The sequence below is a fragment of the Mytilus galloprovincialis genome, chromosome 4 (assembly GCF_965363235.1).
Source record: "Mytilus galloprovincialis chromosome 4, xbMytGall1.hap1.1, whole genome shotgun sequence".
In the NCBI taxonomy this organism is placed as follows: domain Eukaryota; kingdom Metazoa; phylum Mollusca; class Bivalvia; order Mytilida; family Mytilidae; genus Mytilus; species Mytilus galloprovincialis.
In genome coordinates this window covers 2,955,928-2,971,120 of record NC_134841.1, presented here as the reverse complement: position 1 = coordinate 2,971,120, position 15,193 = coordinate 2,955,928, and the positions used below count along the sequence as shown (strand labels likewise).

Genomic DNA, 15,193 nt, shown 5'->3' with positions numbered 1-15,193 from the left:
TCTGTTGTGTGTTTTCAGAGGAGTTGAGATGACAAACTGTTGCAGAAGTACATTGAAGCAAATAAGTTCAAAGGGGCATAACTCCTAGAAAAAAAATTGAACCGTAATTTCCTGTTGATATGCATGCACATCTACATAGTATGTCCTTATTATCTACAAAGTTTCATGAAATTCTGTTGTGTGGTTTGAGAGGAGTTGCGATGACAAACTGTTGCAGTAGTACATTAAAGTAAATAAGTTCAAAGGGGCGTAACTCCTAGAAAAAAAATTGAATCGCAATTTCCCGTCGATATGCACAACTACATAGTATGTCCTTATTATCTGAAAAGGTTTCTTGAAATTCTGTTGTGTGGTTTGAGAGGAGTTGCGATGACAAACTGTTGCAGTAGTACATTAAAGTAAATAAGTTCAAAGGGGCGTAACTCCTAGAAAAAAAATTGAAACACAATTTCCCGTCGATATGCACAACTACATAGTATGTCCTTATTATCTGAAAAGGTTTCGTGAAATTCTGTTGTGTGGTTTGAGAGGAGTTGCGATGACAAGAAACAGGACTGACGGACTGACGGACGGACGGACTGACGGACGGACGGGTCAAAAACATTATACCCTCCACAACTTCGTTGCGTGGGGTATAAATATAGTAGACAGATTGCATACAGTATATGAGAAACAGACCAAAACACAAAATATTTACTATAACCACTGAACCATTAAAATAATCTCATCAAAGATACAGGATTAAAATTTTATATTTTGCAAGACGCGCATTTCATCTACATAAGACTCATCAGTGATGCTCGAATAAAAAAATGTTTAAAAGGCCAAATAAAGTACTAAGTTGAAGAGCATTGAGAACCAAAAATTCCTTAAAGTTTTACCAAATACAGCTAATAATGGCTAAGTTAATACCAAATATAGTTATCCTATTACCTATAATAAGAGAGAATTTAACATTACAAAAAATCTTAACTTTTTTTTCAAGTAGTCACAGAACCATGAAAATGAGGTCAAGGACATTGGACATGTGACTGACAGAAACTTTGTAACATGAATCATCTGTATACAAAGTATGATGCATTCAAGTCTTCCACCTTCTAAAATATAAAGCTTTTAAGAAGTTAGCTAACGCTGCTGTTGCTGCTGTAGAATCACTATCCTTATGTAGAGCTGCAATAGTCACAGACTCAAAGAAAATGAATGATTTGCAGGTCTACATATTATACATTACAACTGTTCAAAATGTCAATGGCCTCCTACCCATTCACAGGAAGTTATTGTTAATGGACAGACAGACAGCCAAAATGAAAACTATGGAAAGAGGGTGATGGTAGAACTTAATTACATCAACAATATTCCAAGTTTAAGTGTGTGACAAACATGCATTTAATATTACTTGATAATATCAGTATAAAATCACATGCATAAGAAATAAATAGTTTAATTGCCTCTAATTTCAATGCAACTTTTAGACTTATAAATTTGTTTTATTTTCAGAAATTACTCTATTATGCTGAAAAAGGTGTAACTTGTACATGTCAAAGGGAAAACCCTGATATCCAAAGTAAGTGGTGTCACACATATTATTCTAGATGTTTATATAATAGTTAATAAATACCAATGTATTTTCAATAAAAAGAAATCCCAAAATGTAAAATGTCTACCATTTTTTAAGAGCTAAGTGTTTAAAAAGTAACTAGCATGATTTATAAATCAGTAATTAGTATATCAATATTAAGTAATTTAATGTTTAATTACAAAATAATGTATAGAAACCATGTTTATTTCAACATTAGAAGTGTTTAAAGTACATCTACACTATATTACTAGAACCATACAAATTTTATAGTACAAATTTCGTCAAGAAATCATACAAATTATGTTGGTGTACAATAAATTGTTTAATTGATCTCCAAGTGTGAATTATAATGGTTAAAGTTTGATCAAATCATTTTATTTAATTTTATTTAAATTTGTTTTAAAATTACAAATATTGTGAAATACCATATGTATATCCTTACTAATTTATGAACTTCCCTGCCTAAATTGTTTTTTAAATTTTCATTTATTTTCTATCTATAGGACAGCAAAGGAAGTCCTACAAACTAGGACAAGATATCTTCTATCAGATTCATGAATTTACTACAGTATCTTGCAGTACATTCTTTTCATATAGCAAAGCTGTGATAACAAATGATGGACATGTGGCCTTTATCAAAACGGGTAGTTATTCAATAGATATTTATAATCCAGATGGTTCACATGTTGGTACAATACAACTACAGAGTATGCCATGGGATATAACTTTAGTCAACAACTTTACAGTAGCTGTTACACTGCTTAGCTATGACAGAATAGACATATGGAACATAAATAATAGACAGAAAGTGAAATCAATACAATTATCTTCACAGGGATGGGGCATCACAACTATAAACAACAAGTTAGTAGTAGGCTGTAAGAGAAGATTGTTGATTATAGATCCTCAGACAGAGAAGGTGGAGAAGACCATTGATACTGTTGGTTGGAATCCTAGCAGACTGTGTGGTTCTGGTGATAGTGTATTTTACACAAATGAAAGTCATTTCCTGTACCATTACAGTCACTCTAATAACAAGATTACCAAAGTGAAGTTATCATCACAGCCCTTTGATGTGACCACACTACAAGATGGCAGTGTGTATGTGATATGTGAAGATGGATCAGTACAACATGTGTCATCTGATGGAAAGAAGTATAAACAGGTTACTACAAAGGGACTGACATCGTTCAGAGAATTTCGGGGAATAAGTTATAATCCTGTACAAAGGAAACTGATCATTACTAATGACTCAATAAAAGTGTTTAATGAATGCTGATACTAGGATTAAAAATTAAATAACAATTTTTCATTAGTTTCATCCCAATGAACTATTTACTGCAAGGTATTATAGTAAATGTGAAAGAGCTTGTGAGAGAATAAATATAAACTATACACTATTTATATTTTATCTTAACTGGTATCTGAGTTAGAATACCAGTAAGAAAGTTAAAATAATAATGACAAAGCCATTGAGAAAACATGTACCTTTTTTTCTTTTTTTTTTAGGTTCCTCATTACAGTTACCTGTATAAGCCCTTTCTAAATCACTATACATTTTACTGTTAAATAACATTGAGTCACTTAAATATCATAGTAAATTGTAATACAGGACGTAACACTGTTTGAACAGGGGGAGTAGAACAAGAGCAAAGAAAGTATATCTGATTAAATTAATAAAAGGCAAGATATATAAGTTCAATAGCTTATAGTCTTTTGTTGAGCATAGGCTATAAGATTCATGATTTTGATAAAATTGCCCAAAATGTACTCTTTTACATTCATGATGTTTTCAAGTCTGCTGGATTTTTATCCTTATGTATGAAGCTTTTGTTTAACAAAATAAGAAAGTTTTTTTTTCTGATTAACAGTTTGATGCACCTTCTGTTAAGCCCTTTGAGTCTGCAGAATATCTTCCAAATTGTATAATATGGCCGTCTTTTAATTCTAATATATATACAGGGGTCAAAATTAACTTATAAAGGCCAGTAGCCAGCTTGGCTACTAGACTTGAAAATCAGTTAGCCCAGACAAAAAGTCAGTAGCCCACATAATTTTACTATCACTGTTGAATCCTGCAAAGCAGGCTGCATTTCCTAGGGGGGTTTGGGGGCATGCCCCCCCTTGAAAATTTTGAAATTTTAGACTCAAAATCCTGCATTCTGAGCAAACCTGGAGGTGATTTAGATGCCTGGGAAAATGTTTTTTTTTTCTTATTTCTGTTGTTGACTTCAATCAAATTTCATTAAAAAATCAAAGAGCAGATTGCTCTGAGGGATACGATTGCCGTTGTTTCATTGACACTTGTATACATGTAGCTGGATAATATTATTTTCAAAACTAATTCAACTGCACATTTAAAATAGTTACAAAATAGCCAATCACGGATAAAAGTGTATGAACAATGTTATCAGGCCTATGTTTTATTTTTGTACTATCAATTCCAAGTTTTCTTTCCACAGCAGTCACTGAGCCTCAGACTGAGACAAGGTATTTTACTTCGTATCTTATCACCTATTCTCCTACGTTAATTCTAGGAGGAACCCCATTCCTAACTCTTTAAATATTTAATTTCCTTTGGGTCAGTGATCATGACTCCTTTCCGTACACATTTATCGGTTTAAAATGCGATCGTTTTTAATATAATACGACGTTTATTGACAGAACGAGCTAATAGTCGACGTGTTGTTTTGATTCAGAATTCACGGAAGTTACTTCCGGAAGGGAGACAACTCGAAACGATAATACGGAAGACTCCATTTCGCCTGAAGGGGTGTTCTACGATGAGGATTACATTTATTTTAATTTAAATGATGCATATGATTTAAAATTATGCAACAACAATAACCTTCAATAACAGACATACATAGATAAGATCCCATGAGTTATAAATTAATTAATTGAGTGGAGAATCCAGAGCAACCATTCAATCTAAAACCCCTTTTAGTTAAGAAAACTATACGCATGCGCATAATTTCCAAAACAAACCCTGGAGCAAGAACGTATATTAAATGTTTATTAAACGACCTAGATGGTTCTCTATTTCTTTATGGAAGTACAATCTCAAATATCAGTTTCATAACGGTAACATATAAGAAAAACTCCACTTCAGTTCTTAAATGACAGAAATAGACTTGTTGGAATTCAGAGAACTCTAGCATTTCATCAAAACTGGGAATTCCCTCTGACGTGTTTCTAAATTTATAAAAATACTAAATATAAATACTGCTTAATTCTGATTTTCCGTGTTGTTTAAAACACGCATATAAGTCAAGAGAAGAATTATCAAACATGAAGATTATGAAAAGAACATTATAGGAAAGTTGTTTAAGTTCAATCCCTTTGTTTGTTTTTACCTTTTAAAGCAAGACAATCATAAGAATCTGAGATGTTCCTTAATGTTTAGAATAAAACGATTGACGTGAGGGCAATTCTCTGAGCCACCGTTAAGTCTACAGATTGCTTGAAAGCAATCGTACCCCAAAAAAATCATTTGCAAAATGGGAATCTTCATGTCCAGTGTACTAGATTTTTTTACATATTTTTTTAAAGACAACTAAAGAATTCTCTGTTCTGGAATACATGTAGATGATAGATGAAATATTTCATTTTATTTCTATAATAATCTAATTTATTAAATATCTTGATCGATTCATTTTGCGTATTAAACTACGTACTTTGTAAACAAATGACCCTCCTTTTTTCTCAAGACTATTTCACGTATTTCAAAAGTGTTGTCATGAACTTGATATTTTCTCTGATTTTCTATTTTTTTGTAAACTGTAGACGACCAATCAGTGACCTGAATTAACATGAACTATATTTAGTCAAAGGTAACCACTGATTTGACATCCTTGTTTATCGCGACCGCGACTTTGATGCTATACATTTTAAAAAGATTTTTCTTTTTGAATTTAAATTTTTGTCCGTGAAGTAGCCAGTACTTGGAGTCATGGTAAATGGAGGATTTCAGTCAGTCAAGTACTTGTTTTCAAATCGCCACCTGGTCTACCACAACTGAGTAAAAAGATCGCTCAGGTCAATTTCTGGTCGCCATTGGCGACTGGGTGACCGTTAATTTTTTTCCCTGATATATATATACTTGTGATATTAACTAAAGTTATAGATACTTGTAGCCAATATTAAGCTTAAACATCAGTCATTGTTACAAGGTTCATCTGGCACATAACAACATAAAATCAGTAAGGTACTATTTTTAAATCCCTACAAAAGTTCAACTATCTAGGTATCACTGACCTTATCCATCAGAGTTATAATCTGTAGTATAAGTTGATCCTGACGTAAATCATCACCATGTTTAAACATCGTCACGTATTCACTTCCTGTACTTGTTTTAAAAGTCAGTCTACATGGCATCAAAGCGCTCTGTAAAATATTGTTTATAGTTGTACAAGAAATTACACATTAATCCCAATCTCTGTATATGTAACACTTATATATTTTGTAATTGGGTCTTAAGGACATACAATACAGTTCAAACCCATGATGATTTTATTACAAACATTTGCATACAAGCTGTTTTTCCCCATAGCAATTCTAATATGTAATAAAAAATATACCTTCAAAATTTCTGTTTTTGGGATATTTCTATCGTTTGGATAGATAAACCTTACTTTTTTATTTCAACAGATAACCAGGTGCTCTGCAGGGCACAGCATTATACGACCGCAGAGGGCAACCCTGTACAGTTGGGGCAAGTTGGGACACAACATTCAAGCTTGATACAGCTCTGAATTTGGATTGTGATCAAAACAAATGTCAAAATCTTACAAATCTATTATGCAATATTGTGCAATCAAAGATTTCTTCTTCAAACTTTCCAAAAATTTGGAATTTGAGATACTTGGGGCAAAAAAATAACAACTACAACCCCCTTTTTTTTGGCAATAAGTCCGAAATCTGACTTTTCTTTATACACTATTTACAAGTAGTGTAAGGGAGGTAAATCTGAACATACCAAACATTGTATGTTAACTGTTTTTTAATTACCTCCCTTACACTGCTTTTAAATTGTCTTAATTTGACCAGTAAAACCTTGTTTCCCCTTTTTTTGCCCCTAATTCCAAAATATTTGGACCATAACCCCAAAAATCAATTCCAACCTTTCTTTTGTGGTATTGAACATTCTGGTAAAAAAAATTAGTGATCCATTCACTAAATCGAAAGTTATTGTCTGGAAAACCTAGTTTTTTCCCTTTTTTTGCCCCTAATTCCAAAACATTTTAGCCATAACCCCTAAAAGTCATAACTATCCATCCCTTCATGGTATGGAAACTTGTGGTATAATTTCAGAGAGATTCATACACTAAAACACAAGTTATTATTTGAAAACTACAAAAATGCTTATTTTGGGCCCTTTTTGGCCCCTAATTCCTAAACTATTGGTACCATAATCACCAAAATCAATCCCAACCTCCCTTTCGTGGTATTGAACTTTCTGGTAAAAAAATTTAGTGATCCATTAATTATTCCATTTACTAAATCAAAAGTTATTGTCCGGAAACTAAATGTGTCTTCCGACGACGACGACATGATACCATTATACAACTCAAAATTTTTTTTGCGATTCCTATATAAACAAGCAAATTTTTGTAGAAACATTATGAAAATCTTCTTAAAATAAATATGCTCTTCATATGTACAACAGTTCTTTTGAAATGATTAATACTAAACAAAGTTTCAGGATTTTGGAGAAAAAAAGCATTTTTAGTGGTATATTAGCAACATCATTACCTTTCCTGGAACTGTTTCATATGCCCTTCAGGAGGCTTGAGGGTATAAAAATTTCAGAAAATTTGTTTTGTTTTCATTACAAATCTTATTTATCTATTTTTTAATTGTTACTTTATCATATGGTACAAAAATCATTCAAAGCAAGAAGAATGTGTCCAAAGTCATGGATGCCCCACTCGAACTATAATTTTTAATGTTCAATGGACCGTGAAATTGAGTAAAAAATAATTTGGCATTAAAATAAGTATTACCTCTATTATTTCAACAGAAAAAAAGTACCTATACAAAATGTGTGCTTCTTTCGAAGGCAGATTGTGAGCGTAAATGAACGGTGACCCCATTTTTTAATTTAATTTTTTTATTAAGATTCAAATAAAGTTCATTTATAAAAAAATATAGCGAAATCCTGTATTAAGAAAAAAAATCAATTTAGACCCACGAGCCCCATTAATGGTAAGCCTTTCAGCATTGTTCAACATGAAATCTATTAATTTGAGTAATGATGGTCTGTAGGGAAAAGTAAATCAGACAGCAAGTAAACAAATTAAAGTTGACAAATAATAGACATTTAGATGTCACCATCAGTTAACTTTTCAAATGGACAAGTGCTTACATCTAAAGTTAGCTTACAGTGAGTTGACTGTTAGTGTTGCTCTCCACCAATTGCAACCCATTCAAAATTTTGACCAAATTGCAATTTGTTTTTTAAACAAACCAAATTGTTCAACTGGTCAGAATATTGAACAAATTGTTCAGTCAAAATGTGAAAGTGCAAGGTGATAAAATAAAACATACTTACAATCCTATAAGACTTTAACTCCACTTTAATGATGTGACAAAATTAGTTTATCAGTTTGTATAGTTATATTATAGTCATTTCCATGCTGAAGAGGAACTGTTTATTTTGAATTGCTATAAAATTGTCCAAACTAAGCTTTCATATAGTTTTTCTTTCTAAAAGTATTCTATATTTATAAGAATCAGATATCATTTTAAATAAAACATCATAAATTCAGTAAAATATGTGTGAAATAACAATATGCTATTGATAAGTTTTCAGGGGAGATAACCTAAAATATTATTCTTTTGAATAAAGACTTTTTGAAAGAAAAGTCATTATCTCCCCCATGGAAACTTCCTACAAACATATATTGCAATTTTACACATATTTTACTGAATATGAAATGTTTTAATTCACATAATGTCTGATTCTTATAAATATAGAATACTTTTAGAAAGAAAAACTATATGAAAGCTTAGTTTGGACAATTTAATAGCAATTCAAAATAAACAGTTCCCCTTCAGCATGGAAATGAATATAATATAACTATACAAACTGATAAACTAATTTTGTCACAACATCATTAAAGTGGAGTACAAGTCTTATAGGATTGTAAGTATGTTTTATTTTATCACCTTGCACTTTCATGACTTGGCTGTGGTTTTCTACAGCAGTTGGTTCAAATTTCTGACCAGTTGAACAATTTGATTTTATAAAACAAATTGCAATTTGGTCAAAATTATTTGGTCAAAATTTTGAATGAATTGCAATTGGTGGAGAGCAACACTAACAGTCAACTCACTGTAAAATTCCTTCCTCAATTTTATCAATTGGTATTGAAAAGACTTAACAGTGACGCTCACATCAAGCATGTTAAAAAGGACAAATAAAGTGCAAAGTTGATGACCATTGAGGACTAGGTATACTTTGCCAACTCTGTTGTTCACATTCTGATTTATATATGTTTATTTTCTAATTAAAAGTGCACTGATTTTAAAAGATTTCTCACCTTTAATATTGTAGCCTTTTCAACACAGATACCATTCACTTTAACATTGGGATCTAAGGGTAGAGGCAAATCATCAAAACTGGCAAAGTTTATTTTGGTTACTTCAGGATCTTGCAGTAAGGCTCGAAGTCTTTCTATCTAAAATGTTGGTACATGTATATATGTTAAAACTGTAATATATTACTTACAGTAAATGTATCTACGTAAAAACTTTTATATAATAATTACAGTATATTTATGTACGTAAAAACTTTTATATAATAATAACAGTATATTTATACATGTTAAAACTGTTATATAATAATTACAATCATCACTGTTCATTTATGCAATTATTTTTTTTCTCAACAAAACCATATACGATCAATGTTTGATGTTGGATATTAAAAGTTTAATTTTAGAGTGATATACTTTGGATTGATTATAATTTGTTTGATACCAATTTTAGTGTGTTTCGTGTGCAGATTTGAACCACGAATTCAATTGTTCAACGAATAGCATGTTTTCAAAAGGCTTTGTAAACAAAAATTGGCAAAACCATGAAACCAAATATCCACGAATATGCAAGTTTATAGCAATTCTCGAAAATCGATACACCCAAAAATAAATTTATCCACAGTATCATATTTGTGACTTATATTTCTATGACTGAAAAATCATACAAAACGTAATAATCTGTGGGCAAAGAAAGCCATATATCAATGTAAGGATACTAAAAGATTAATTCTAGAGTGGTATATTATATACCAAAGCGGTCAATTTTATGCCCTTAACAAACATGTTAATCTTTGCTTTGCTATAGAATTTAGAAACCCTAAAATTCTCAGGGCATAACTATAAAAGCAAAGTTAAAAATGTTGTCTGCTTTTTAGTCGGGTTGTTGTCTCTTTGACACATTCCACATTTCCATTCTCAATGTTATAAGTTTTCCCTGACAATCTTGTTTTTTTAAATAAAATATTACAGTGATTAATTAATTACCTTTTTCTTCCTATTCCCACTTTCTCTGGTCACAGCCTTTACCATGCTGACTAATCTCTCTATAAACAGTTGTTGTCTCGCCAGAGTAGCTCTCTTTAATCAGCATTCCTGGCCACCCTAAAATATAAATATATAACATGAATTATTTTGTGTTTCATCATACACTTGCCTATGATTAAAACATTTAGTATAAGCAATTTATAACAATTTCTTGGAAATGAGTTCATATATGAAAAAGAATATTTTCAAAAACTTGAGATATCATGTCTATTTATATATCTAAAGTGTGCTTTTCATTAAATAAAATAACTAGAACTCTCTTTGAACTCATAACAAATTCAGTTCTTTTCCCTATAACATGTTTAATTGGGAATTATTATTTTTATTAATGATTATGATACTTTAAGGACGCATTTTAAGACTGTAATATTTCATTGAAATTTTTGTTGTTGTATATGAGTTGCATTTACAAGACACATTGCTGTGGTTGATCCAATGTGGAGGGTGAGGGTCCCAGGGTTGGAACCTTCCTCACCCTGAAACCCCCCTTTTTATGTTCTTTGATATGCTAAATCTAAACCTGTATTTAAATGTTTGATTTTGAGTCCTGTTTTCAATTTAGTCTACACTGAGGTGCAAATGGCCTAAAATAAATATTTTTGATTTCATCAAATATTAAGTTCTAAAAGGTTCTTTGATATGCTGAACTTAACATTTTTTTAAATGTTGGATATTTGACCATAATATGTATAATCAAAGAGCTGAACAGCTCTGAGGGAAAAGACGGCCATTGTTTAAATTTTTAGGGGGGTATCTTTTGATAGTCTACATACAAAGAATGAACAGCTAGAACATATAGAAAGGCTAACAATAATGAAACTAATTGTTGTTTATTGTTATTTCATTTCCTTAGTCAAGAATTCATCATAGAGACAATTTGGACCAATGAGATCTGCACCTTCTAAATCAAAACATTTGATTAAAGTTGGGAGTTAATTATCTAAAATTCAATTGAATTTAACAACTACTACATTATATTTTAGAATTTTAATTATGTACAACTGAACGGCAGGCTAAGAGCATTCTCAATTTTTTGTGACAGTATTCTCAAGAAAGTGAGGACTGAAAAATCTATTCAGTCTTAATTTTCCATTGATAAAGTTCCAACTCTCATCACAGGGATACATGTACTTATAAAATCAAATATGATTGATATAAGCTGTGTGAAGTTTGTTTCCAGATCCCACATTTTGATATATCTGTAAAATTCATGAATAAATAGCTTTAAACTACAAAAAGCAATATTTAAAAAAAAATTACAATAATTATGTAACTTGGTATGCAAAATTATTTTTTAATTGATGACTACTTATCATATATATACTTAATGTGACATTTTTAGTGTTCAGATACATTAACTTTCATTTTAGTGGGTTATTACTCATCAATTGAGGTGCTCCTAAATTGGAGAAAGATTCTAAAAACATAACTTTACAGAAAGAATGAAAACTGCAGTTGCTCTCCCCAATCTCAATAGGTATAAACTACAAAAAGCAACATTTAATTTTTTTAATTTTTTTTTAACCATTTCAATAATTATGTTGGTACACAAAATTGTTTGTATATAGAAGACTACTTATCATATACTAAATGTCACATTTTAAGTGTTCAGAAACATTTACTTTGATTTTAGTGTATAATTACTCATCAATGGAGGTGCTCCTGAATAGGAGGAAGATTCTAAAAACAGAACTTTACAGAAACAATGAAAACTGTCGTTTCTCTCCCCAAACTCATGTATCCCCATTGACATTGTTTCTTCTTCTTCTTCTTTAGTTACGGAATACCATCAACTTTTTGAGGATTACTTTCCGGCGCATGCCTGTATGAGGTCGCTTTAAGTTAATTTCATTTTTTTTTATTACTTTTATTTATTTATGAAATTTACAATTTTTTTAGTTTCAATTTTTACATTTTTTATATATATATTTTTTTATAACTATAAGATAAAAACAATAAGCACATTTAGTTCAGATGAGAGTATGTTTTAAGGAGCACCTCATGAGTGAGTGCATCCTTAAAGTTGTCTGTAGTGGTTTGGTTTGAGATATCGGGTGGTAATTTGTTCCAATCTTTGATTGTTTGGCTGAAAAAAGAAAATTTAAAGGTGTCTTTATTACACTGAAGTTGTCTGTATGTCTGTTGATGGGTAGTTCTTGTTTTAGACTGGCTTTTTATGAGTATATCTTGCGATGGAATTGCAATTTCATTGTTGATGACTTTGTGCAACATTTGGAGTCTGGTTTTTAGTCTGCGTTCTTGTAAGGATTGCCATTTTAGATGTTCTATCATTTCAGATACACTGCTGGTATTGTGATATCTGTTGCAAGTATATCTTGCAGCTCTTCTTTGTACTTGTTCCAACTTATATATGTTTTCTGAGGTGTATGGATCCCAAACTGTACAGCAGTATTCTAATTTTGGTCTAACTATTGTTTGGTATGCTCTTTCCTTAACTAATTTAGAATTTATTTTTAGATTACGTCTGATGAATGCTAATGATTGGTTTGCTTTTGCTGCTGATTGTTGAATATGTTTGTTCCATTTGAGGTCTGAAGAAAGTGTAATGCCTAAATATTTTGCAGATTGAACTTGTTCTAAGATATGACCATGCATGTTGTAATAAAAATGTATTTGTTTTTTCTTTGTTGATACTCTAAGGATGTTACATAGTTTACCGCGAAAGTTAATCTACAAATTATCTGATTATAGACTCAGATTAAAGCATTGCATGTTGGTGTGTGAATGATCTACACTACAGCACACATCATTAGGTTTACATTTCACAAATACGGATTTTAAATTAGTATACAAATACTGTGACTGGTTTTTATAATGAATAAAGGATATCCCTGTGTGGCATTCCAACAATGACGTCACTAGGTTAGATTTATTTAGAATATTTCGTAATACTGATTTTTCCGGACTGTAAAAGAAACGTATATAGTGTAAGGGAAAGATCAATCAATATACGATAAATTCACGAGAAACAGAAGGGAAATGTGTAAAAAATGTATTTAAAGTCAATCTGTTCTCTTTGTCATCAATTTCAGTATGACATTTTGAAGGGGTTTCCAAACTATCAAAACAAAATGATTGACGTGAGGGAATGATACTCTGGCCAACCCCATTAGGGAATTGACGGCTTGAAGCCGTCTTTCCCCAACAATAACTAAAATTCTCTAATTTCATTTTTTTTTTTTCAGTTCTTAATTGACATTCATTCCGTGTCAGAAACCTATGCTGTGTCAAGTATTTAATCATAATCCAAATTCAGAGCTGTATCAAGCTTGAATGCTCTGTCCATAATTGCCCCAACTTTTTAGGTTGCAACTTATTATCACATCGCAAGATAGGTCAACCAATTTAACCAAATAAAGTTTGGTATTAGAAATATCTTATCCAAAATGTTATTAGTTGAGCATTTACATTTGTAGTTCATCTGTACGAACAAAATCCACATTATATAGTATTAATAACAATGAATCTACAGCCACAGTAATACAAGGGTTCTAGCCTGAAAACTGTAGGAGAATTTTACTGGACAAATCAAACAATGTACTCTCTTATTGAAATAAATGACATTGATCCTGTGTTCATTTTATTATACCCATTACTAACCTTAACTAAAGCCTGGCTGAATCTCTTCATGATACATAAATACATTTCATTAACTCTCTGTTCTTTAGCTGTTGATTCATCATTTTCACATTCCACAGAAACATACCTGGGGAAGAAAAGACAGTGTGACTAAAATATTCACTCAATGAAGTTTCCACATTCCACAGAAATATACCTGGGGACGAAAAGACATTGTGATTAAAATATTCACTCAATGAAGTTTCCACATTCCACAGAAACATACCTGGGGAAGAAAAGACATTGTGACTAAAATATTCACTCAATGAAGTTTTCACATTCCATAGAAACATACCTGGGGAAAAAAGACATTTTGACAGTGGCTAAAAATATTAACTCTATGAAGTTTTAATATTCAATTAACAGAATATCATCTAAAGGAGTAGGGGTGTTAATCCAAAAAAAGGAAAACATCACATAAGAGGGGCAAAAGATACCAAAATAAACTGACAACGCAATGCCAAAAAAAGAGAAAAAGACCTACAGATAAATAAAAGTACGGTACACAAGACATAACAAAGAAAACTAAAGACTAAGCAACAGGAAACCTACCAAAATTTTGGGTGATCTCAGGTGCTCTGGAAGGGTAAGCTCAAGAAAGATAATCAGATCCTGCTCCACATGTGGCAGTCATTGTGCTGCTCATGTTATTAAACCTCCCGCTAAATAGCTTTATCGTCCGTCCCTACGCCAATATCACCCTGCTCTGTCGGTCCGTAATTCTGGTATCAAGACTTCAAAGCGAGACCAGGCATTATCAGCGACGTCATAATGTGAGAGAAGTTATCAGCGACGTCACAATGCGAGAGGAGACGTTTTCAAGCTTGCTTTTTCGTCAAGCGTAAAACTGTCTTAGGGAGAAAGAAAAGACCAGTAATAGAACGATAAAAAGATAATCGGTTTTTCTTCGTATTATCAAATTTCCAAATATCAATAATATGGAGGAACAAGGTTTATTTAAAAAAAAAAGTGTTCGAAGTACATCTAAACTAGAGGCTCTAAAGAGCCTGTGTCGCTCACCTTGGTCTATGTGAATATTAAACAAAGGAAGCAGATTGAAAATTGACTACAAAGGTCAATAACTCCTACAGGGGTCAATTGACCATTTCGTTCATGTTGACTTATTTGTGGATCTTACTTTGCTGAACATTATTGCTGTTTACAGTTTACCTATATCTATAATAATATTCAATATAATAACCAAAAACAGCAAAATTTCCTTAAAATTATCAATTCAGGGGCCGCAACCCAAAAACAGGTTGTCCAATTCATCTGAAAATTTCAGGGCAGATAGATCTTGACCTGATTAACAATTTTACTTCTTGTCAGATTTTCTCTAAATTATTTGGTTTTTGAGTTATAAGCCAAAAACTGCATTTTACCCCTATGT

The 15,193-nt window shown here is 31.5% G+C and overlaps 2 protein-coding genes across 5 annotated transcripts in view; one reads left to right on the top strand and one right to left on the bottom strand.

Annotated features, from left to right (window-relative positions):
• The window catches only part of LOC143071137 (phosphatidylinositol 3-kinase catalytic subunit type 3-like), an 86,694-nt gene extending 72,803 nt beyond the window's left edge, over window positions 1-13,891 (bottom strand). Inside the window, exons 1-4 of one of the 2 annotated variants that reach the window (XM_076245271.1) lie at window positions 13,786-13,891; window positions 10,105-10,221; window positions 9,124-9,261; window positions 5,837-5,965 (exon numbers count right to left, since the gene is read on the bottom strand). In XM_076245271.1, the coding sequence (XP_076101386.1) occupies window positions 5,837-5,965; window positions 9,124-9,261; window positions 10,105-10,149 (312 nt within the window). In that variant the 5' untranslated portion in view covers window positions 10,150-10,221; window positions 13,786-13,891. Of the gene's footprint in view, window positions 1-5,836; window positions 6,078-9,123; window positions 9,262-10,104; window positions 10,222-13,785 lie in introns of those variants that run through there. The other variant, XR_012976801.1, reaches the window with a different exon arrangement.
• Window positions 1-15,193, top strand: part of LOC143071135 (uncharacterized) — a 67,717-nt gene that overhangs the window by 16,437 nt on the left and 36,087 nt on the right. Inside the window, exons 4-5 of one of the 3 annotated variants that reach the window (XM_076245269.1) lie at window positions 1,498-1,564; window positions 2,083-2,974. The exons of 1 other annotated variant lie outside the window; for it this stretch is intronic. In XM_076245269.1, coding sequence (XP_076101384.1) covers window positions 1,498-1,564; window positions 2,083-2,858 — 843 coding nt within the window. In that variant the 3' untranslated portion in view covers window positions 2,859-2,974. Of the gene's footprint in view, window positions 1-1,497; window positions 1,565-2,082; window positions 2,975-15,193 lie in introns of those variants that run through there. One more of the 3 variants, XM_076245266.1, reaches the window with a different exon arrangement.